We start from the raw sequence: 25,952 nt of genomic DNA, 5'->3' as shown, positions 1-25,952 counted from the left end.
TATGTCTGTTTCACCTGACAGTGGTGTGAGGGGTATCTCTGGAAGCGTGTATGTCTGTTTCACCTGACAGTGGTGTGAGGGGTATCTCTGGAAGCGTGTATGTCTGTTTCACCTGACAGTGGTGTGAGGGGTATCTCTGGAAGTGTGTATGTCTGTTTCACCTGACAGTGGTGTGAGGGGTATCTCCGGAAGCGTGTACGTCTCTTCAATCTCCTCCCACATCGATACGTCTTCCTTCGCCTCCGCTGCTGTGCCCTCAGACACCATGAGGAGATGCTCCTGGTTGTCAGACTTTTTGATGTTCTTCTCCTTGTCCTTCTTGCTGCCGAATCGCAGGCTGCGTCGAATGGAAGCAGCCTTCTTCATCAGGGAGTCATCTAAACATTAACAGCATTGGATTCATGTAAATGTTGTGTCGCAGAGGAAAACGTCAACATAATGATAATGTGTTTATGCACTGCACTCATGCTTGTAATGTTAACTTTTGAAACTGTTTAAAAGGGGCTTCAGTGGAAGCATCAACATTGTGAGCAAAAATCTATTGATGCACTCACACTTGCTATAGAAAGGATCAAGGCACAATTATGAACTGTGAAACAAGGTATTTTGTGTTTTTGTTTTTTGCCACCATAAGCCTTTTATAGACAATGATATAAATTACCAGTAAGACTCCCTAATCGGGAGATAAGCGACCGTCAGGTCGCAGCGTGATTTTAGGGCAAAATGTGTAGGAGCAGTGTCCAAAAAATGTGTTTGAAAAAATATATGGGACAGATCCATGTTGATGACATGAGTGTAGACATACTGTGTACCGATTTGCGTAATTTTAGGGCCAAATCTGTAGGGGCAGTGTCCAAAAATGTGTTTGAAAAAGTCGGCCTGATGGTGGCGCTATATGGGACAGATCCATGTTGATGACATGAGTGTAGACATACTGTGTACCGATTTGCGTGATTTTAGGGCAAAATCTGTAGGAGCAGTGTCCAAAAATGTGTTTAAAAAAATTGGCCTGATGGTGGCGCTATATGGGACAGATCCATGTTGATGACATGAGTGTAGACATACTGTGTACCGATTTGTGTGATTTTAGGGCAAAATCTGTAGGAGCAGTGTCCAAAAATGCGTTTGAAAAAAATGGGCCTGATGGTGGCGCTATATGGGACAGATTCATGTTGACGGCTATCGTAAAAAGGCCATCATTAATTACCAATTTCACATTATTGATTGAGCACCCTGAAACTCTACATTTTGAATACTTACTTTGATACATACTAACTTGTAAAACCCCAAATGTATTCCTGTTTCAGTATTATGGTCTGTCTCACTCACACACACACACGCGACCCCTCTGCACCTGCCCCCCTTCCATCCCCCCTGCCAGCTATTCTGGGAAGAGAAGAAGTGGGGGATAATAGACAGATTAATCTTTTCATTTTGTATATGTAGGTTTATGTGTGTGGGACATGGGTGTTTGGGGGCGGATGAGGGAAGCTTGCTGTTCACTAACAAGGAAAGCAAGCCTACCACCAAATCACACAGATTGACAGCAGAGGTGACGGAATCGACACCACGTCGAACAACAACAGACTTTTGCCACAGCAGGATACCAAGCCAAGGAGACACACATGCGGTGTGAGAGCCACTGGACGCTGGACCCCACCAGCCCAGAGGAGATCACTGAAGCAGAGACACTAACCGCCACATGCCATAAGCCAAATGAAGACGGAGAGAAGAGCCATGAAGACTTCAACAACTATATGTTTGATATTAAGCTGAGTAATTTATATAGGAATAACATTTAGGGAAAAAAATAGGACCACAATTAAGTTCTCTTTTAGACAAAATTATTAGGCATCTAACAAGTCCTATAGATTTGCCTTCTGACGTCAGACGGAGTTACGCAGCAGATGTAAGACGTCATGGGACTTGTTCCTTTTATCTCTGTCATGAATAAGAGCATAATTGTTGTAAAAGGTTTCACCTGAGAAATTCAGGTTAAACAGAATATTAGCTAAAAGTTGATATCTAAAATATGAGTCAACAAGGCATTTGCCACTAATGTGAGAATATTTGTTTTTATGGTCTAAATTCTGGTGTTTCAACATACGAGTTGTCAGCAGCTCTGCATGGTGACTGGAGTCAAGAAAGACTGAGTCAGATGGGAGTGGACATGCGGGCTCTTGATTTTGGAAAACAGAATTTCAAAGTACAAACAAATATGGATCCACATTTACTAAATTCTAGACCAATATATTACTAAATAATACTACTATATGACTAAATTCTAGAAATGTTTAGAAGGGTAGTTCTGTTGAAAACACTTGTACGTGAGGACTAAATTCCATGTGGCAAGATTCCATGTAGCGAATTGCACTATTGCAATTCCACGTGATGCTATGTTTAATTCAGACAACCCTTAAAAACGAGAGAAACCTCTCAAACCCAAACAAGCAGATCTACTATTCTGTAAGGTATAGCTCAACATGTAATTGTCTGAAATGTCTATTGATTTGGCACTCTATAAATATCCTGTTGTATGTAAATGAATAGATTATTCATTCACAAAAAAAAAGGATGGAATGTGGTAGAAATATTTATAGTGTAACAAATGTATTACAAATGTGCAATATGTGTATGTATAGTCTAAATCTCTCACAAGGCTACTTACTCATGTAGATGTACCTGCAGCTGTCACTCTAACAGCTGAGTTCTCTCCCCCACTACTTCACTCTGTGTCAGCATAAAACCTGTACTAAGTGAACCTATACATGGTCATTGCAACTTAACCAGTCAGCCTTATTATATACTGTATGGTACTTAGTATAGCTGTTTAGATTCTCTCTCCATCTAGGGAGAGCACCTTGGTGTATAAGAGGTGTCCCATATGACACTTCAGGAAGTCTTCTGCCCAACAGGGCAAAGCTCTGGCCGGGAGGCCAGAGCTCTCTGATGCTGTGTATGCTGTTTCTCTGTTGCTGAAATCTTCAATAAATGTTTGACTTCACCCTGACTGGATATTAATATTTTTCTATAACACCGCCGAGGCGGGTGCGTGGGTACCGGCCCCGGCTCTCCCGGTCACTCCTAGCCCGAGTTACGGCATTTTATGTGCGCTGCAATGGCGGGGGTCCTCCACTAGGGGTGCAACCACTTTTGCATCCATTCTAGAGCACCAGGAGTCGGTGGTCCCTGGGAATTCCCCCGTGAACAGCCCCGTTGGGGTGGTCATTGGTCATTTTAGCACTTTTTGGCGGCAGCGACAGGGGGTCCCTGGTCCCTGGAGCTCCGGGGGTCCCGGGACGGGTGGAGGTTGTGGGTTGGCAGGCAAGGAGTGTGTGTGCAAAGTTTGGCATGGATTGGAGCAACGGTGGTGGAGATATGAGTTGGGGAAAAGTGTGACGTGACGGACAGACTGACAGACTGACAGACTGACGGACAGACAGCCTGTCGAGGTTTTGGTAGTAACTGCGACCTGACGGTCGCAATCAATTCATTGTAACGTCTCGTAGGTTGTGTCATGTTGGAACCAGGGGGAGGGCGGGTTTCAGGGGGAGGGAAGAAGGAGAAAGTGGAGAAAGGATGGCCCTGCACACAAACATAACGGCAGGACGTGATCTGTGGATGTATTTTTCTTGTTTTTGGTTTTCTTACCAACATCTGTGCCCTGCATAATGTCCAAAATGAATGTATTCACTGCCCAAATATGTTGTGAAAAGGGGGCTGTTTCTTTCCACTGAAATATTGAAAATTAATACAAATTTGGTCACAAAGAAAAAAAACATTGTGAGCAAAGCATGTACAGTACGGTAGGTGTCGAAAATGGACGTCACCTACGTACAGCTTTTGGCAGCGAGGCAGAAATGTGAGTTTACTGTTTTGCAGCGGCTAGATTCAGAATGTGTACAGTATGTCTATACAAGGCATTTAGACTTGGACCTTATTTTGCTATTTTTCCCCAACCATAGTGATCATCTCTACCATTGCATTGGCAAAGAACTTTAGCTGTGTAGATTTGAGAACAGACATGTTTTGTGTGATTAAATGTTCTCATGGTAAATCACAGCAGTCAAACCTTGACTAACATCTTTAATCTGAGTGTTTTGAGATGAGTCTAGAACACCATTTTCCTTTATCTTGTATTAGCTAAAACATATTTCAATACCATTACTGTTTCGTGTAAAGCATTTAAACAAAATTGCCTTATTGTTTAAATGTACTTATACCCAGTATGAATTGACTCGGAACGGGACTGAAGGCAAAGAAAATGTGATCAGGACATCCCTACTATTTTCCAGACATATTTGAGCTTCCCCACTACTATCACAGAATGTTGCACTGTGGGATACCAAACATACTGTATCAAAAGGCTATTCCCCTCCAAACACGTTTGTGAATAAAAGTAATATAACGACTTAAACACAGAAAACACTCCATTCCCATTGAAAACCATTGGCAGAATCCAAAGCATAGGCTGAAGGAGAGAAAAATAAAATAAAAATAAAACATTCCTCTAATAAAACACAACATGTGTGATTCCTTTCTTATGAGAAAGCTACTATTATGAACCTAAAGAAAAGCACCAGGTGTATTCCAACAACCAACATAGTCACAAATCACAATATGATATTACCGGTATGTCCCTTATAAACTTCTCTAAGCAGGCTGCGACAGGACATGAATTCAAGACAGTGTAGTCTAATTGGTCTGTTATTATTATACCTTTAGAATGTGACAGTAGTTTCTTATTGGCTGGCGGGGAGCCTTCTGGTCCATTCTCCTCTTTCTTATGGAACAAACCACCCATGTTCTTCAGGGGAGAGACCATAGCAGACCCAGTGCTCAAACCTGAGTCAAAGAGAAATGCAGCAGAGAAAGATAGAAATATAGAGATATGAAAGAGAAAGCTGTAAAATGATATGGTAGTGAAATGGGGACCAGAGCCCTGGTCATCTCCAGCTCTATGCCTTATGATCTGCATTTGTTTTGCGCCCTGTCTGTCCATACGGTGCACCCGCCTAGTACGAACATGAGGTCATCGACGCTGTGCATTTCACGGCAGCTTGCAGTGAGTCCACAGGCAACCATGCACTCACGAGTCTCACGTCCATGTGCACTTGACTGTCTATGATACAGTCAAGTGCAGTCAAGTGCAGTCAATTGTATCTTGATACAGTCAAGATACACTCCCATGCTACGCAAGCTACTGTATCGAACACTTTAACCCTGAAAATAGCCTATCTACAAGCTCACCACGCATTGCAGGCGGCTATTTTCACAACTTCTTCATGACACCATTGTGTGATGACTTGTAAAATAATAAATGTAAGTTTTAAGTGGTTAATCGATTTGTTAAATAAATCTAAAATAACAGGCTCCTCGATTGTTCAGTTAATTTAAAAAAATATAAATCGATAGAATAATCATTACGAAAGAAATATATTAAGCACATAATTATACAATATGTCCTGATTTATAAACCTCCAGCTTGTGTAACACTAGCCCTTTAAAGCCAGGTGGGTTGGATAATCCATTTGCTGCCTACAGTACAACAGCGACAGCACCGCTCAAATCTCGCCGTGGCTTCCTGTTCCCATGACCTTGTGGAGGTCACGACTCACGACCTGCCTCCGAAGCTGACTTCACAGCAGATTTTACTTTGCACCATGTCAAAAACGTGTAATATTAACTAGAGGAAACTTTTTTCCTGTCCTTCTTTCAGATACTTTTCAAGTAGTTAGTATGTATGACTTCATGAAATCGTTTACTCGGTCTGAAACTGTTGATAAGTTAGGACAAGTTGAGGGAGTCATTTGTGAATGTCTACTTACTTTTGTATATTTTATGTATTCTGTCTTCCACACCCAAAAAACATGAACATGATTTTGTAATTTGAATCTGCAGTGGTCTCATTTTCTTTTTTTTTTCTTTTTCGGCCATTAGAAAATAGCACATATACAAGCTCACAATGTGTCGCGATGCAACACATTGTGAGCATATAGATCGACTATTTTCAAATGATTTTTTTATACATTTTGAACTTGTGAAACGGGACATTGTGCACAATGAATACTTTCTACTTTTGGTTCTTGAGTACATTTTCATACCAACACTTTTGTACTTTTACTCCAGTAAATTTTGAATTCCGGACATAACAGATATACTCGTAACAGAGTATTGCTACATTGCAGTATTGATAGTTTTAAAAAATCTCAAAAAATGTGAGTGCTTTTTCCACCAGTGGTAATGTGTACTCACTGGGTGACGGAGGTACATGCAGTGTTGTCATGGCGATGGTGGAGTCACTGCCGGCCGCTGCCATGTCCACACTGGGCTTGACCTTTGCCCCTTTGCTATTAGACGAAAAGGAGCTCTTCTTTTCCCTGATGCTCTCCCGAAACGTCTTAAAGATCCCCTGCTTGGCGGCTCCGTCCGGCCGTTTCCCTTCCGCAGGTGAGGAGACGGACAGCCCGTCCTCCTCGTCGACACAATGGCCATTGTTGGCGTTGTCGTCTGTGTCAGCGGCTGCCTCCATTCCTGCCATTTCACAAGAATTAAATTATCGAAGGCCGCAGGCCGTGACGGAAAGAGCATTGATAAGTCAGGTCTCTACCCAGAGGAAAGCAGCAGTGTGTTTTGCCAAGGTGAGAGAGAGACACATACATTATTGTGTTTAGGGTTTAGGCTTGTCGTCCCCCTTGTCAGCAGGAACAGGCCGGCCAAGGAACACATGTTGTTTACTGACAACAGCGTGGCTTTGGGGTAAAGAGCGTGACTGGCTGGGTGTGTCACACACTAAACACAGATAAAGTATTCAGAGTGAAAAGTGAAAAGGGCCAAAGCGGCAGAGAACATTTTTGCCCTGTAATAAAAGTATAAAAGCTAAGACCCATGGGAACTGGCACAGCATTGCACTGTTTAATGTAAGGTCCTGTTGTTGTCAGTCATTTACAGTAAGTAGGCTGCTATGGGTTAGGTTACTGGGATTGGTTCGCCATTAATCTTTCAAGTGAAAATCATGAGGAACTACACATGATTTAAACTCCCACAGGGGTAAGGCTCAGTAAACAGATTAAGATTAGATTCACATTCACATTTATCTTAAGATCAACCTGAATAAACAGTATCAATGATATGGACTCAGTTTCATTCGATATCTTCTATCACTTTCGGTCTGTCTGAAAGCAATATCACCAACCTCCATATCAGTAGAACTGTGAATATGACTATGAGATTTTTTTTCTCTTCTTCTTTCTAATCATACCTTCTGTTTTACATTTACAGCTGTGCTGTGTTAAGAATACATAACATAATACATAATAGACAGACAGACATAGTTGGGGAAATAATATGATCTAGTCCATGGTTCCCAAACCTTTTAGCTTCGCACCACGTTGTAAGCTTGTAGATTGGTCATTTTCACTACTTCTTAAACATTTGTGTTCTAATTTATGGAAATTCTTAATTGTTTTCTCCATTAAATTACTGAAAGATCATCAGGAGATCCAGGGCACAAAACAAATCATTTTTGGTAATGTTTTTTTTTTAATGCTTTGAATAATAATATATTTTTTTTTAAATGTAGGAAACAAAAAACAAAGGGACCCATAAAAATCTGTCAGCGACGAACAAATGGGTCCTACTCCCAACACACTGTTTGGGCAACAGAGTTGCTCTAGCTTGCCATAAAATCCCCTAGCTGTCTCACTATGGGAGAAGAATGCCATCTTGTGGCGAAAGCTGGAATAGACGTTTCTACTGTTTATTTCAAGGTATAAAAACATGTAAAAAGAAAAATGTGACCATAAACGTGTGTACGTCACAATGACACATAATGCAACATATTATGCTACAGTCAGTCAGTCACATACAGCCCGACTGGTTGGTTTACATGAGGATAGAGGCCTATATTTTGTAGTTAGTAGATGCTTTCCCCATGATACACCTTGAACAACACATTTTAATCTTTGAAACGAAATTATTAAGCTAAAATAGAACATCGCCATAACGTCGTACAGGCTATAATCGAACGCATAGGCCTATGTGAGCTACAGCTGGAGTTGTGATTGGAAAACATCATCAATGACCCCAATTTAATTAGGTTATTGCTGCTGATAAGAGCTGGTGTTAAACACAGGTGTAAAGTAACTTGTATGCTACATTTACTCAAGTACTGTACTTGAGTGCAACTTTTACTTCTATACTTTTACTCCACTATACTGTACCGTCATGAAACGGTACCCTTTCCTATGCAAACTTCTAATAAAGTCTTCAATCAATCAAATACATTTATTTGAAAGTAGATATAGCCTATTCTACCTTGTATATTGATTATTATTACAAAACATAGGCCTACAAGTTAACCACTTCAGCCTTATCGTGTCCATTTGAAAATAGAGATTGTAGATCTGCAAGCATATTTGACAAGCATATTTAGTCAAATATGCTAATTATCTCATTAATTATGCACAATACAAAAAATGTGTATTGCAGAAATGGATTCTACAGGGAAAAATACATAAGAATCAAATGAGAAAGGTTTGGTACATTGATTGATTGATTGATTGATAGAAGACTTTATTAGAAGTACACCCTTTAATCAGGTTTTTACAGCTTTCTCCCTGTCTATCATGTTGGGGTAATGTGAGATAGTGTCTCACATTACTACCCTGAAGCAATTGTCTCACTTTACCCCCCAAAAAAGGACATCTAGATGCTAGCTGAAGATTACCCTGAATTGATAAGAGCTCTTATAAATTCAGGGTAATCTTCAGCTAGCATTTATCACGTGGATTTATGTTGGTAGTTCATCAACATGTATGATATAAAATCTCTAAATCAATTTGCTTTGACACAACAGCTGATTATGTTGACAGCAAAAAAATGTACTTTTACATGCAAAAAAACATATTTTATGTTTTCCACAGCACTATCAGGTCCTCTCCTTCATGGCAAGGGGACATTCAAGGGGCCTGAAAATATAATGGTAACATGACCACAAATGTGTTCCATTGCCTAGATACAGGGGGTGTCTCAGTTTACCCCCAATCTCCCCTTCTGCAAAAGTAATTTGACTTTTGGTTAAAAGTACAAGTTGATGCAAATACTTTTGTACTTTTACTCAAGTACATTTTGAATTCCGGACTTTTACTTCTAGACATTGCAGTATTGATACTTTAAGATAATAGGCCTAATAATGAATGTGAGTAGCCTACTTTTCCCACTACTACTATAAAGTGCAATACTGTAAACCTGGCTACAACTCCGCCCACATTCTCCACAACAGTGAACTTTAACGGTCTGTGAGTCTAATCTAAATGTGCTGTGTTGTTGGCTCGATGCAAGGAAAAAACAATGGTCCCATTGTGATAAATTAGGACAAATTATGTAAATGAATGTTTCCTTACCTGCGTAGCCTGCCCTGTAGCTCAGGCTGGCTGTACAACCTTTGTCCCCTCTTCTCTTCGTCCTCCTGTGAAGCGGTCACCTGCCGTATAAAATACCTGCTTTCGCTTTCCTCACTTCTTCATAACGCTCTGCTGAATGGAATGGGCCTGCCCTGGTTGGCACCGATCCTTCTAGTCAGATGGACAAAGACTAAACGGGCATTTAGGGGGGAAATTCCGTCGGGCAAATTAACCACAGCTGATCGGGAATTGTCAATGGCGTGTAGGCTAAGCGCAGAACTGGATCACCTTTCAACCACTGCATGGTTGATTTATTATTAGTTAATTATTAGACGAAGAATAGGGTTGTGGTGGGTCAAATAAATCACCATGAGAGTTTGGGAAATCGTCCACAACCACTATGTACGCGAGAGCTCTGCGAATGACAATTATTGGCAGATTTAATTTGGCACAAACTATTGTCGTTGCTTAGGCTTCACTCTATGCATTTTGTTCACAAATGCAAAATCTTGCTTTTCAACAACCTACTAGTAGGCCTGCTATGATACATCGAGTCCACTGGAGGGCGACATGTAGCAAATTAACGTGTAGACGTGACACTACTGAACATGTTTCTCTTTTAATTTTTAGCAGGGGTCATCCCTATGGGGTCATCACCATGGCAGCTCCTGGTGGACATTTTCATTAATGTTACATTTTTGCCACGGACATGCAAAATAACCATTTTACGAAAAACACATTGGCCTATAGCCCTAAATGTAGGTCTATAGACTATGCCCAATGTGTCATAGGGTCTATTTCAATGTACTGCACTGGGGGCGTGTTCCTAGCCTGGCTTGGCCAGACTATATACTAATGCAGCTAACTAACTGCAGTATCCCCACCTTGTTTTAACATGGGTGAATTGTTTAGCTGTGCTAGGCTAGCATGTTCCCTCCTCCGCGTCATCAGCACCTTTCTGTGTTGCATGTTCTCCCTGTGTCTCTTAAGGCCTGTCCATACTTTGACCGAAACCGCCGTTTTCGGTCAAAAGGTCCTTTTCTACCATAAAATTATATCCCTCAGGACTTCTGAAAAGCATTGGACCGAATGAGAGTTCGGAAATTTGCACGTCGGAAAACACAACTCACCGAACATTTCGGTCGAAGTATGGAGAGGCCTTTAGGGTAGATACCCTCACAAAAACATGCAGTAATCTTGCCTCTATAATGCCTCCCCCTGGCCAGCCGGGGTGCCTGATGGAGGGGAATGGAACTGGTTGGAATAACGTGTTCCTTCCATGCGCTACGTCCAAACCGGGGAAATCCCCACTGTCAGGTGAAAAGAAGCAACTTGGACTCCTCATGCATAGAAGGAAGCATGAGGTCAGTCCGTTGTCTCCCCAGGCGTCGGCAGAGGGAGAGCAGAGCCCAGGATTACATAGGCACTGGGTGAAAATGGGTTACAAAATTGTGGGATAAAAATTATATTAAAAAAAAAAGAAAAAAATATTATCAGCTGTTGACACACAGTAGGTATACTGTATGTTCTGAAAGCTGAAATCAGACTCTCAAGGTCCCATGTCTCTCCAATGTCAGGAGTTCATCTTCCCACACACTTAATGGCCCAGCTCAGTCCCTGAGTCCAGAGGTTTTCAAATTACTGGCATTAATTAGATTTGATTAGTTTTAGTTTTTTATTCACTTAAAGAATGTTTCCTATGGGCCTCATGGCTCGGCAAGGCTTAAAGTGTAATTTTACAGAATGTGTTTATTTACTGCCGCTATCTCTCCTATACTGTAGGTCTGTGTAACCTCTGTATAAGTTCAGCCAGGCCCCTGTATAACCTCTCATAGTTCAGCCAGGTCACAGTTATCAGATTACTGCTAAACTAACCAGCTGGTGTACAATAAGCATGTATAGTGTGCGTGCGTGCGTGCGTGAGAGTCAGTGAGTGAGTGCGTGCGTGCGTGCGTGCGTGCGTGCGTGCGTGCGTGCAAGATTCAACATTGTTATTGCATTTTTATATACAGGCTCACAGAAAAATTCTTTGGTTTTGGTTACTCGACATTGTAACAACAGTGATAACAACAACAATAGAAATAATGAGGAATAGTAATCATCACCTTTATTTATACTCGAAGTACAGTTGAGGGCAAGCCCTCATTTTCAATGTAGCCGAGGTTTACAATACAGAACAATAAAAACACAATATTAAAATGATAAATTAAACAGAGTAATTTACAAAAGAACAGCAACTAATAAATCAAGTGAATCATGATTAAAGGTAGTAAGGATCAATCCTTTGAACCTGCCAAGAGGGAGGACAGTTTTAAGGATTTTTGAAGTAAGTTCCAGGTTGTTGGCCCGCTGATGGAGAAAGCTGCCTCTCTCAGTACTGTGTGCACTGGAGGAGCCTTTAACATAAGGAGATCACTGGAGTGGGTATGAATGTGCTTTCACTTGGTTCAAGCATGGAACAAATACCTATATGAGGGGAGCATACCTGAAATACCTTTAAATAAAAACAAGTACCAGTGTTTGGTAATAGTAATAAGTAATAATTATCAAAGTACTAAATGCACATTAGTCATAACAAACTTTGAGGTGCAGCACCTTCAAGCATCTCAATGTGTGTGTTTTGTTATGATATACACATATTAACATGTTATGAGTGTTATTATGTTTCTGTGTATTAGACAAACAGAATGGGAAGATTACAGTCCATCTGATGATACTGTTTAAAGCAGGGGTAAGCAACCTTAGGCACGGGTGCCAACATTGGCACAGGGGAGGGTGATCACCGGCACACTGGCAGAAGTGTGAGAGAGAGGATTTTTATTTTAAAAACAAATCTTTTTTTAAGCGTGGTCAATTAAATGAAGTTAGCTCATTTATAGCAAATTACATCTTGCACAAAATTCTACATTCATTAAAACTCTGTACTCTGACTGGGGAGGGAGTCGGGGAGATAGGTGCATTGTTGCTCTGGGTCTAATGATCATTATAACAATGTCCTGCCAAACAAATATGTCAAAATATTTGCACACTAACACTCTAGACAATAGAAACATGGCACTTCATTTCAAAAAGGTTGCTGACCCCTGGTATAAAGTCATGAGCTGGTATCTGCTGTCACGGTGCCATGGCATTGGTCTGAAGGTTCATTAGTCCGAATTTGTTAAGAATACCGTATTTTCCGGACTATAAGGCGCACTTAAAAGCCTTTCATTTTCTCAAAAAACTACAGTGCACCTTATAGTCCAGTGCGCCTTATACCGTATATGGATCATTCAATGACATTGACATTCCCTTTAGCACAGCTCCATCTGTTGGATGCATAACGCAAAGGTAGCGTCTATTATGTGCGCCTTATAGTCCGGTGCGCCTTATATATGAAAACAGTTCGAAAATAGACCATTCATTGACAGTGCGCCTTGTAGTCCGGTGCGCCTTATAGTCCGGAAAATACGGTACTATGCCTAACTCAAACCCTAACCCTAACCTTAACCTCAGTAAACCTAACTAAATTCGGACTAATGAACCTTCGGACTAATGAACCTTTTGACTAATGAACCTTCGGACTAATGAACCTTCGGACTTATGGGCAGTCCCCGCTGTCACAGGTCCACACGAGCTTAACATACTGTAACTGAACCACAGTGCATCCTCTCCTCTCCCTCTCCATACTTTATGTCTGACCGTTGTTTATTTATTAAGGATCCCCATTAGTCTTAGTCTATTAGTCTACACCAGTGGTTCCCAAACCTTTCAGGTCGAGACCCAAATAGAGATTAGACATTTACCCGGGACTGGTGAAAATAGATGCGCAACGCGTAGCTTCGCACTAGATCGGATATTTTCACAACTTCTTAATTATTATTTTTTCTTTATGGAATTTCTTAGATTTGTTTGTTTGTTTTAAAATGTATAAAATCTTCTCACAGCTTTCGTTATCTTCACACACACACACGCACGCACGCACGCACGCACGCACGCTCGCACGCACGGACGCACGCACGCACGCACGCACGCACGCACCCACGCACACACGTGCACGAACTAACCAAGTTACAAGTTACAGCACACGCACAAACCAAATTATATTCATCAATCAAACTTTATTTACAGAGCACATCCAGCATAAGCAACTCAATGTGCTTAGAAGTCCAATGTTCATCAGCACTTCCTGACATAAATACTTACAGAGCATATGACTTATTGGTCTTTGGCAAGACACCACAAGAACACCAGTTGAGACTACTACAGACAGCAAAGCAAATCCTGAAAAATGCTGGCTTGAAACGAAATAATGACAAGTGCCTTTAGAGACGATCACATTCACACATGGCACTGCAGCAATAATGGAAATGGAATCCACCCCAACCCCTGCAAAGGTGAGCTCTATCTATGAGTTCAGCCACTATCAGGAGTTCATGGTTTGTAGAGAGTTCTGGGTAATGATCTGCTATAGACCAACAAGTGTTTTTCTGTGTTTATTGATGTTCGTATTATGTTGTGCTGCTGCCCTGTCCTTTTTATGTTTTATGTCTGAGAGTGAACCAAGACAAATTCCTATAAACTATTGTATACCGTATGTTGACATGGCAATTAAGTTATTGAATCTTGACTCTAGTTGGCACAAGATGATGCTTTTAAAAAGGTAAAACTGATCATCCTGGTACTGGCACTTGCATTCCATGATGCCACAACCATCAGTCTAGCCAGTAGCTGGACTTAGTGGTGTATTAATGCAGAAGCATTGTGACGAATAGCATAGGTGTGCAGACCGGTGCAACGGTTTAGTGCACCGACTTTATGGTTGTGGCATCTCTGGTTCGACTCCAGCCAGAGCCATGTGATGTCTTTCTTTTTTCTCCCCCCACTTTCTCTCTATACTCTCCTATAGCAAAGAATTTCCAAAATTACAAATAAAGCTACAGACTGGAGAGTAAGTGGAAATGCAGATGCTGAGTTGTGTTATCAGTCATGGCGGGCCTAAACATGTCAGTAAATTGAAGATGCAGAAATACTTCCTCTCTGGGAACAAACTCACCACATCAAAGGAGCATGTTTCATGGAGACAGGATGGCCCCACCACACTGCACGAGGACAGAGTTACATGATGAGTTACATGATTGGCATCAAGGCATCATACTGTAGATTTGGGGGAGAGAGCGTGTCTGAGTGGTGGCCAACCATTGACAAAGAGTTGAAACACATGATCAAAGCATATGCAAATACCTTTTGAAGCAAAACCAATTCAACAATGCGACATATAATGCTGATATTCACCCTGCTGTTTCTAGGGGCAAAAACTCGGGAAAGTCCCGATCTGGCGAAGCCCGAACTGGCGAACAGGGGAAATGTCCCCTACCGTAGCGATCTGGCGAAAAAACAGTCATCGTTTTATTGTCTTAAACATGGCTCTGTTTTAAGGCATTTTTCGTAGTTATTGAGTGCTTGCGCATTGGTCTCGCCTGTTGCCCGTGGCGTTATTGTAAATGACGCCGCAGCTCCAGGCGGAGCCGCTCGGTTGTCCACGACACTGCAAGCGGCGCGCGAGTTACGAAGCCGTGGTGAATGCAATCGTTATATTTATGCCCAGGCCGTAAGGCCTGGGCAAGCGCACGATAAACGCCCTGTCCAGAAGGATTAAACGAAAAAGACGAAAAATATGCAGAAGGTTTTTTTTTTCCCTTTTTTTTCGCCAGATCGCTACGGTAGGGGACATTTCCCCTGTTCGCCAGTTCGGGCTTCGCCAAAAAGGTACGTGCCCAAAAACACAGCATCCCTTATACCGGCCCTCATTGCAGGCTACCACACTTTCGTAAGTGTGGTGCATTATTATGTCATCTCAAAACAGTTAGGAGCACTTACTCTTGGCCTGCAAACAATGACGTTTCACAGGGATGCATTTTTCTGTAGGTTTTGTTACTAACAATAAAGGTGTCAAGAGTGTTTCTTTATTTTAAAGAAAAAAACATTTTGAAGTGGGAGCAATTTACTGTACCAGAAGCAGATTCATCTAAAAGATAGAATAACAACCCAGAATAGATGTGCTTCTGTCCACAAAGAGCTAACAGGTGGCTGTTTCTATGAGATGTTAGTCACCTCCTTGTTTTATCAGTCTGCCCATGTTGCACATTCATCTATGATTCACTGTCACATATAGTCCAGGCGTTTCGGGCAGTATTTTGATGTAATCGTGCACTTTATGAAAGAAGCATGAAATTTGGCACACAGTTAGAACATGCCATATGGAACATTTTTGGCTATAGGGGCATCGCAGATTTGTCTTGGGAAACTTGTGGGAGCCAATTAAAGTTGGGTTCTCATAGACTTTACTATAGAGTAAAATAATACAAAAAATAAATATGCTTTAAGTAGCATGTAAGGGGTCAAACTAGGTGTTTTTTGGGATTCTGAATCCAATGCAAACATTTGTTTTGCAGGAAAAACATTCCTTGGGTTAAAAACGGACCCCATAAAACTATGGTTTAGTGATGAGTCATCACTTTTCAAAGTTTTGTGGAGGCCGTTTCTCGGAAAGGAATGTTTTTCATGCAAAACAAATGCTTGCATTGGATTCCGAATCTCGAATAACACCTAGTTTGACCCCTCACATGCTACTTAAAGCATATCTATTTTTTGTATTATTTGACTCTCTATACTAAAGTCTATGAGAGCAACTTTGATTGGCTCCCACAAGTTTCCCAAGACAAATCTGCGATGCCCCTATAGCCACAAATGTTCCATATGGCATGTTCTAACTGTGTGCTAAATTTCATTCTTCTTTCATAAAGTGCACAATGTTTGCCTGAAACGCTCAGACTAATACTGATGTTTCCTATAAATTCACTCCTTTCACATATTCAACATGGTTCAGCATACACAAACACACACACGTGTCTCGCACGCATGCACGCACACACACACACATTCCTGACTCTGACCCCTTTCAGTGACACAGAATCACATCATCTGTTGGCTCTGCATGTGTGCTATACTGAGAGGAAGATGGAATCTGTGGCTTTTGTTTTGGGCAGAATCCTAGTATCTTTATATTTATTTAGTATTTATTTTTTCATAAATTAATTCCCTATTTTATATTAAACTCGTAGAAATAGCTGATCTACAGCTTGTGGATCTGCTATTTAGTATTTTTATTTCCAGGCTATAATGACAAAAGTTGTAAGTGAATGCTTGAAAACATTCTGAACTGACAAACTAATAGCTCAAACAAAATCAAACACACCCGGCTAAAACTAAATCAAACACACCTGGCCCTGTAATTAGCTGCCAGTCCCTCTCTCATAGGCCGAACACAATGTATCAGTTAAATGACTCAAACATCTTATCATCTTACAATAAATGCAGGGAATCTCTGTATTACGTATGTATGTACATACGTATGTATGTATGTACAGGTGGGGTTGCCCATAATGCTCTGTTAAGGAGGTTGTGGTGTTTGTGTACAACTAGTCTGTGATGAGAAAGTGCTTCTTCGAATTTTAGATGATCTACCAGGATCTGATATTTAAACCTCCTTACAAAGCGTCCTTTGTAAGGAGGTTCTCTAGGGAGGTATGTAGCCCGACATACATACAGTACTCTGTCTGATGGCTGGGGTCTGCATGTCTCTGGTCATCATGGGGCCTCGATGTGGACTCGAGGAACTGAATAGATTTCAGGTGTTGGGGGTCTAGGCAACAGCTCTCGGTCTGATCTTGTGGGTGTTTGATGTTTGCACCAGGTAATACTATATTAGGAAATAGGTTAAAAAAAAGCCCAAGGTGGCAACACTATAACCAAGCCCCAGAGCTACAGCGACTTGATAGTTTTTTCATGCTACTGTATCATAACAGAGCCCCGATGCAACTTCAGATGTAGGCTAGTCCATACCTGCCCGGGGATGCGGGATGCGAGCATGGTATGGTGCACCCAAATGAACAACATGCAGACTTTGGACCAGTGGTGTAAAGTAACAAAGTACATTTACCCAAGTACTGTACTTAAGTACAATATTGAGGTATTTTTTACTTTACTGGAGTAGGTATTTCCAAATTTCAGTACTTTTCTACTCCACTACATCTCAGAGGCAAATATTGTACTTTTACTCCATTACAATTAGGCCTATTTGACAACTAGTTACTAGTTACTTTGTAGATTTTGATTATTATTACAAAACATACATTGACCACTTTAACCCGGCCTATAGCCTATACATTTCATCCATTTAGCCGATCTACAAGCTCACAATGCGTGCGATGCTTGTAGATCAGCTATTTTCAAAAGATTTGTATACATTTTGTATAGTAAAACATGTGAGTACTTTTTCCACCACTGCTTGGGACTGCAAACATGACTACATAGGCCTATCTCATAACTTACACTTTGGTTCAAGTTTAAAAACCACTTCCTGACTCATCCCTGCATATTGTTCAATGCCAATGTACTAGTTCAGATATGGATTGGTCAAACCACTGCGAACAGTGGATGAGGACAGAGCGAATGTTTGTCAGGACAGTTTTTTTTCCTCATTTCATTTTATTATTGTTTTATAATAGCATAGTAGGATTGTGCCTTCTATTACTTCATATTACATCAGAACGCCGTGAGTACCAGTAGATGGTGCTCTCAGTTTACACAGCCATACAGGGATGCAATGGACATTTTGCAGCTTCTCTCTTTAGTGTCATCAGTAACTTGTTTATTTCCAAATACACTACTTAATCCCCGCTCACAGCTTTGTATATATGCCTACTTAAATGGTAGCACAAAACCTTTGTAACAGTTGCTAGATATAGTTATGTTTTAGCAAAATATAAAACGAACTACTGGTCATATTCATACGGTCACATGTATGTATGGAACAATGTCTGGAGACGAATAATGTTGTTGGTCTGACAGACTACCATACCAAGTCATTGTCCCTGAAATGATAGTGAATTGCCAAGAGTGGTTTGTTAACACAAGTAGCCTACACACGCACAGTCACACACACACGCAGGCACGCACGCACACACGCACAAATGCAAAGGGTCAAACGCACACAGTGGCGGTAGATGGTGAAAGTGTTATCTGACTCATAATGGCATGTATGGCTGAACCAGTAATCCAGTGATTTCCTCTGCCTGAACTCAGAAAGGCTGCCTGCCACACAAAGGCTAGTGTCAACAGACCCCAGATTAGGATTGCATAATAGTCCAGTCATTTTAGGCCAAAATTAGGCTAAACCTAAAACAAATTGCAATAGTAGCAAACTGGCGGTAAGAAATGGCCCCTCAAAATGATGGTTTAGTGATGAGTCATCAATTTTCACAGTCTTTTGGGGTCCGTTTTTAACCCAAGGAATGTTTTTCATGCAAAACAAATGCTTGCAATGGATTCAGAATAATTAAAAACCCCTAGTTTGACCCCTCACATCCCACTTAAAGCAGATTTTTTGGGAGTCATATTTTCCTTTATAGTGTAGTGTATAGTAAGTGAAGGTAGGTAGGTCGTTTTCAAAACTTTGCCCTGATGGGATTCCTTGGGACTTTTTTTCCCTCACTAAGGACATAATGAGGATACAGAATCAGTTGAGTTTGCTACTATTGCAATTTGTTTTAGGTTTTTTCATATAATGACTGGACTATAATGACAGGGATGTTGTTGCTGGGGGTGAATATAATGTCTTTGTGTGCATGCGTGCATGCGTGTGTGTGTGTGTGTGTGTGTGTGTGTGTGTGTGTGTGTGTGTGTGTGTGTGTGTGTGTGTGTGTGTGTGTGTGTGTGTGTGTGTGTGTGTGTGCGCGCGCGTGCGTGTGCATGCATTCTCTTGAGCAGGCATCCATTTGAACATGTATGTAGGCCTACAGTATACAACGTCTACACTGCTGCTATGCATTTAGCAGTTGCCCGATGCAGATGTCCATGGGATTATCACTTCCGTATATAATGTAATCGTAGTGAATAAGGTCACGGGCTAAGCCATGGGTTTGACCACATGTCATTACACCATGACATAATGTCATGCTGCCGAATGTATAATTGAGATTATTTGCTCGTTGCGCATGCTGTTGCATTGTACAGAGCTAAAGAGGCACATACCTGATGATGTCATTTAATCTAACTAATGTTTGATTCTCTGAAACTTTCAAGGTCTCCCTTGAAAAAGACATTCATCACACTTAAGCCTGTGTCTGTCTGGCCATCTGTCTGTATGAATGTAAGTATATGTACAAACGTAGGCTATTATGTAAAAATGGCCCCTTTAATAACCTGCCCATCATAGGGATGTATAGGTTGAAGTGGTCAATCTCAATGGGAATTATAAATGGAGTTGGAATAAAGTATGTTCAGGAGGAACACCAAACACCAAAATCAAAAAACATCTCCATGCTATAAATGCCTATTGCCTTATTCAATCATCATATGTCACTCATATTCTAGACTGAGTGGCAAACATAAAGCAGCGTGAATGAAGCATTGGAGTTTGGAAGCGCTGAAGCGCTCTGTTTTTGCCACTCACTAGACGTTCCCGCATAACTTCCAGGTACAATGATATCATGTTATACCCTCTATACTAATAACTTCATTTTGGGGTGCCAGCTGGCTTACTGGTTCAGGTGCATACCACATAAGGCATTGCCACATAGGCATTGATGCTTCGGCGTCGCCGGTTTGATTCCCGATCTGGATGACCTGTCACTCCTCATTTCCTGTCAGTCTACTGTCCTATCAAATAAAGGCATACAATTCATTCTTATCTGATAGGCTAACTCCTTCCTTCCATCTCTCAATCATTTCCCTCATCTCTCCATAATCCCATAATAAACTCAGCACAGCAGCCATATTGGAAAGAAATTTGAGCCTCCCTGGACCTTATAGGGACCCTCATGGACTTGAGGGGGTTTCAAATGGCCCCATTATGGGTGCGTAACTCTAAGAGTGTAGACACCATTTGTACACTTGCAGAGATATGGGTTTCCTTGAAATTAAAAGGTCTGAGAACCACTGTGCTAAACGAAATGGAACAGAGCCTTAATTGGTATCATTGGTAACACCTGGACATAAGGAAGAGACAATATCTTTCCAAAATGTGCCTATTTTCCCTCTCTTCAGACATCTCTCACCTCAACCCTCCATCCCATCGCCATTTAATTCCTTCACCCCTTCATCCCCTGGACCCCATGTTCCCTTCATCCCCCCATCCTTCATTCCTTTTATTCCATGCAGGCTTTCGTCTATCCATTGTCTTAAATAAAATGACAATTTATACTGTTTTTGATTGATTGATTGAAGTATTAGAAGAAGTCTTCACTAGTGAAATAAATGTAAAATAAATAACTACTACATTACAACATCACTGGTACATGTAGAAGGTCCTACTGTACCATATGGCTGTGGTTGGGATGGAGGCAGTTATGTAATGGTTGGACTGGCAAAGAATATAATGGGAGCTTTGTGTGTGAAGTGATGTGATGTGTTGTATCCTGGGTTGGGTTATGTTATAAATACAAAATCATTTTATATACCACTCAAAATGAGTGAGCCATAATGAAGTGGGCAGCATATCTTTTTGTCCATGGTAAAACATCCAGTAGGCATTGGTACTTCATTATTTTGTCAAGTCAAATGTTGAATACATGCCTTTTACTTAAGAGTATTTTATATTGCTGGGTAACTGCACCATCCCTAGAGCTCCTCGTTGGGGGCTAGAAATGGAAATGAGCCCGTCAGTCGTTTTGGCTGACAGGTGACCCAGACTCTCGTGTCAATCATACACTCAAAGCAGAGGGGAGAGAGGTAAGTGGAGCGATTCACTAACCATTTCCCACAATCCAACTGTCAGCCGCGTGCCTGAAAAGTCAACAAACTCCTTTAAAACCCATTCCATTTGAGAGTATTCTTCAAAAGTGATGCTTTCTTTGACTTAGAGTAGCCAATTAATCTGTCAAGGAACAATTGTACCCCAGTGCAGACACTCAAAACACAGAGTCAGGATAACGTAAAATACGATTTTCACCTCAAAAAGGGAGCAGACCTGGGACAACTGGGCAAGCAGAGTTCGGACTATAGTTCAAAGCAAGATGGGACCAGATCAAACAGCCAGACGTGTCCATAGACCAGGGGTGGGCAACTTTGATGATGGCGAGGGCCACTATATTCCACCTTCACTCCAGAGGGCCACGTTGCATATCGCTACGTCCTACTTTGTCATTCTAGTATCTCATACAAAAGAAGCAAAAATAGCAGATCTACAAGCTCAAAACGCATCGCGCTGCGATGCGTTTTGAGCTTGTAGATCGGCTATTTTTGCTTCTTTTGAATTGGAATCCTGAATTATGTTTTGTTATTTTTTAATTGGAATAACATTTTGAATTAATTTCAAACGCATTTAGTTATATACTCATGTTAACTTCATGAACCTAAATACAAATACATTGGACATAAAAAAATACATTTTAATACTACTATACTAGTCATTAAGCTACTAATATAGACTGACGGAATTAAAGCAGGTCATGTTTGGAATTGTAACAGCTGAAATCAATAATATAACAGTATTCCGGTATTAACCTGCGGGCCGCGTGAAGTGAAGGTGGGTGCCGCATGTGGCCCCCGGGCCGCCAGTTGCCCATGTATGCCATAGACTGTTCCAGATGCTACTGTACCAAGTGGTGAGTGGTTTCGTAGCTACAGAGCCACTGGCAGTAGGTTGCTAAGTAGATACTTCCGTTGTGACCCCCCCCCCCCTCCCTCCCGGTGGCTCCCTAGGGATAGGGTAAGAAGCTCAGTCATAAGGGTCGGGTCGAGGAGAGACTTGGAGTAGAACTGCTGTTCTTTTACATGTAAAGAAGCCAGTTGAGGTGGTTTGGGCATCTAATACAGATTCCTCCTGAGCGACTCCCTATGGAGGCTTTCCAGCTGTACTGTAAAAGAGACTGTTAAATAAATTATTAATAAAGTAAAATAAATATGGATATGGATAAATCCATAACCAAAATAAGACAGAGACGAGCCAAAGGACTATCAATAAATTGCTGTATTTGAAGAGAGTCAGACAAGGAAGACAAACAGTGAGCATACCATATAGTGGCAGCTTTGCTTATTCTCTCTCTTCCAAGATGGAAGTTAACATACAGTATATAAGGATACAGTATATGACAGAATATGATCGTGGGACTCATTGATTCGTTCCCATATCATAACAAGAAGACAGACACGTAGAGTGTTGGTAACTTTCCACTAGTGACATACAGTATAACCAAAACAAGCCTGAACTCACAGTACCACCAAAATATGGTCTCCTATACTGTAAGTCATACAATTATGTATCATAATTCATATCTATCAGAGACCATGGGGCAGACCGAATGGAGGATCATATCTCCATCCTGAACTGGAAACAGTGTCGTAAAGTAACTAAGTAGATTTACTTAAGTACTGTACTTGAGTACAGTTTTGAGGTATCTGTACTTTACTTGAGTATTTCCAGTTTTCAGTACTTTTACTTCTACTCCACCACATCTCTGATCCAAATATTGTACTTTTACTCCACTATAATTATTTGAAAACTTTAGTTGCTAGTTACTTTGCAGATATAAATGATTATATTATAAAACATAATCCACTTCAGACCGATTTACTCCTTGGCTATTTGAAAATAGCCGATCTACAAGCTCACAACGTGTCACATCGCGATGCGTTGTGAGCTAGTAGATCTGCTATTTTCAAACATTTTGTACTTTTACTTTTGGTACATAAGTATATTTTAAGCTCACTTTCTTACTTTTACTCTAGTACATTTTGAATTCCAGACTTTTACTTGTAAGGGTGCCCTCACACCAAAATACCTAGAGTGGAATCCGCCAATGCATTCCAATGAGAATGGAGAGTTTTTTGCAGAAATCCTCTACTGGCAAAAGTGTTTCTATATTGCAGCATTGATACTTTTACTTAAGTAAACAATGTGAGTACTTTTTCCACCACTGACTGGAAACACACGCACACACGCATGCACGCACGCACGCACGCACACACACACACACACACACACACACACACACACACACACACACACACACACACACACACGAGTTCAGAGAGGTGTGTGCTTTTTACACCAATCAAGGTCAACCACTGTATGGCGTCTTGTGTGAAGTGAACCACAGAAAACATCTAAAACAACTCTATTTTTATCTCTCCTCTCCTTTTTTACAGCATATAGCTCTTCCTGTTGGGATTAGGTCATGGCACCTGGAGGCTTTCTTGCATGTTTAGACATAATAGATACAGTATCTGTACCACATTTACATCTTAATGTGGGGCTTCACAGTGGAGTTGCAAATCACTTATACTGTTTGGTTACTTGTCTCCATTCCGACACTAACCCTATACCTAACCCTTATAACCCTAAACCTAACCTCTATGGAAGTGTTGCCACTCCGACAATAAGAAGTCAATGTCGAAATGGAGACATGTCGGAATGGAGAGCAGTCCCCATACTGTTTGCTGGCGAAACATGGACATTCAACGCTTTGCCACGGCCACAGCGTGGACGAAAACTCACGCTTTTGACACACAAACTCCTCCTAAGAGGATTTCATTTAAGTAATATGACCCCTGTAAATGGTCAAATGATCAAAATGGCTGACCTCCTGTTGGGTTTAGGTTGGGTTTAGTCTCCAAGAGGCTTGTTTGTAAGTCTGTACCATAACCATGCATGATACATGTGCATACTGAATTTGTACATGTATGTGAACGCTATTGCATTGCCACTTGTGATGTGTGTGCTCTTTTAGCATGTTCAGACTCTGCAAAATGCAATTTATTTGTGTATAGAAAGAATAATAATGAATTCCTTTCATTTCATTTGTATTGCTTCACACTGGTCCAGCAAGTGCTCAGGTCCTAATAATTGAATAAAATGAATTAACAATAATATAGGCCACATCCAATTTATATAGTGCTTTTCTAGATACATTTATACTCAAAGTCGCCATATCATAATTAAAATCAAAAGGTAAAAGGACAATTTGATTTAGGTGTGAATGAATGTTAATAGAATATAAAGTGGTTAGAGGTGGTCTCCTCTCCATACACTTCTGGTGCTGGACAGGACAACTATACTGTTGTTTCTCCACTACTCAGCTATCTAAAAAATCACACCAGTGTGAACTTAGCGGTGGTGTCCATTAATTTCAAGGCTGTGTCTGTGTGTGTGTGCGTGTGTGTGTGACACACATGCATACCGGTACATACCGTACACGGATACACGCATACACACACGGCCACGCTATGGAGACGGTGTGACCACCGCTCAAAAAGCTGAAAGACTATTGAATTATCAAACAAAGCATAAATAGATGCCTTGGAAATTAAAGATATATTTAATAAAAAAACTAACTTGAAAGTGAATAATGACCATGTTTGCCCTATACTAGCGTTTGCCGTGGCTCAGGACTCTGGGCTTTCAAAAACGTTTTGTTAAGTAAGAGCAGGAACCATCTCAACGCCAGCGCACAAACATCAAACACTAGCCAGGTCTCAGATGTATTAATAACTCCCCTCTGTGTGTGTGTGTGTGTGTGTGTGTGCGTGCGCGCGTGCGTGCGTGCGTGCGTGCGTGCACATGCACGTTTGCGTGATGATGAATAGGCCCTTTCGACTAGCAATCTCCTTTTATTTCCGCCCGATCAGTGGCTAATTCAGGTTGTGCAAATTAACATAGGGACCGAACTGTCAGACAGAGCAGAGGAGGCAGCGTGTGTGTGTGTGTGTGTGTGTGTGTGTGTGTGTGTGTGTGTGTGTATGTTGATAGGGGTATGGGAGGATAAGTACTCTCTCCCTCCTCCAGTTTTAGTTCCTAAAATAACCCAGCAGCGCCCTGTGGACTCCCTGCTCCAGAGTGTTGGGTATTCCAGCTGTGTGACAGTCTGCCACAGAGGAAGAAGCTGACAGGCCTTCAACGCACGTACGCACACACTCACACGCCCGCCCGCACGCACACACACACACACACACACACACACACACACACACACACACACACACACACACACACACACACACACACACACACACACACACACACACACACACACACAGTCCTCACAATTCCCCCTGCTCCTGCTATAGTACCAGTAAGACTCCCTAATCGGGAGATAAGCGACCGTAGGTTGCTTATCTCCACAAATAGGGCAAAAATGGGTTTTTCCTAAATCTTCCTGATCCATGTTGATGACATGAGTGTAGACATGCTGTGTAGTGATTTCCGTGATTTTAGGGCAAAATCTGTAGGAGCAGTGTCCAAAAATGTGTTTTTAAAAATCGGCCTGCAGGTGGCGCTAGAAGAGGGCCATGTGAGAAATGAGGGGTGGGGTCTCCGCGTTGCCTTGGCGGACGAATAGGTACCGGCCCCGGCTCTCCCGGACGCTCCTAGCCCGAGTTACGGCATTTGATGTGAGCTGCAGTGGTCCTCCACTGGGGGCGCCACCACTTTTGCATCCGTTCTGGAGCACCAGGAGTGGGTGGTCCCCAGGAATTCCCCGTGAGCAGCCCCGTTGGGGTGGTCATTTG

The 25,952-nt window shown here is 41.5% G+C and overlaps 1 protein-coding gene across 1 annotated transcript in view; it reads right to left on the bottom strand.

Moving 5' to 3' along the window:
- exoc3l4 (exocyst complex component 3-like 4) overlaps positions 1-9,659 on the bottom strand; it is a 34,690-nt gene extending 25,031 nt beyond the window's left edge. Inside the window, exons 1-4 of the mRNA XM_080751218.1 lie at positions 9,405-9,659; positions 6,256-6,534; positions 4,720-4,845; positions 162-377 (exon numbers count right to left, since the gene is read on the bottom strand). Of these exons, the coding sequence (XP_080607344.1) occupies positions 162-377; positions 4,720-4,845; positions 6,256-6,532 (619 nt within the window). The 5' untranslated portion in view covers positions 6,533-6,534; positions 9,405-9,659. The remainder of the gene's footprint in view (positions 1-161; positions 378-4,719; positions 4,846-6,255; positions 6,535-9,404) is intronic.
- Positions 9,660-25,952: the final 16,293 nt, after the last annotated feature.

This window comes from Nannobrachium achirus (genome assembly GCF_963921795.1).
Source record: "Nannobrachium achirus genome assembly, chromosome: 20".
Classification (NCBI taxonomy): Eukaryota; Metazoa; Chordata; class Actinopteri; order Myctophiformes; family Myctophidae; genus Nannobrachium; species Nannobrachium achirus.
Note: the sequence above shows the minus strand (reverse complement) of the source record. Positions and strands in the feature narration are given on the sequence as shown.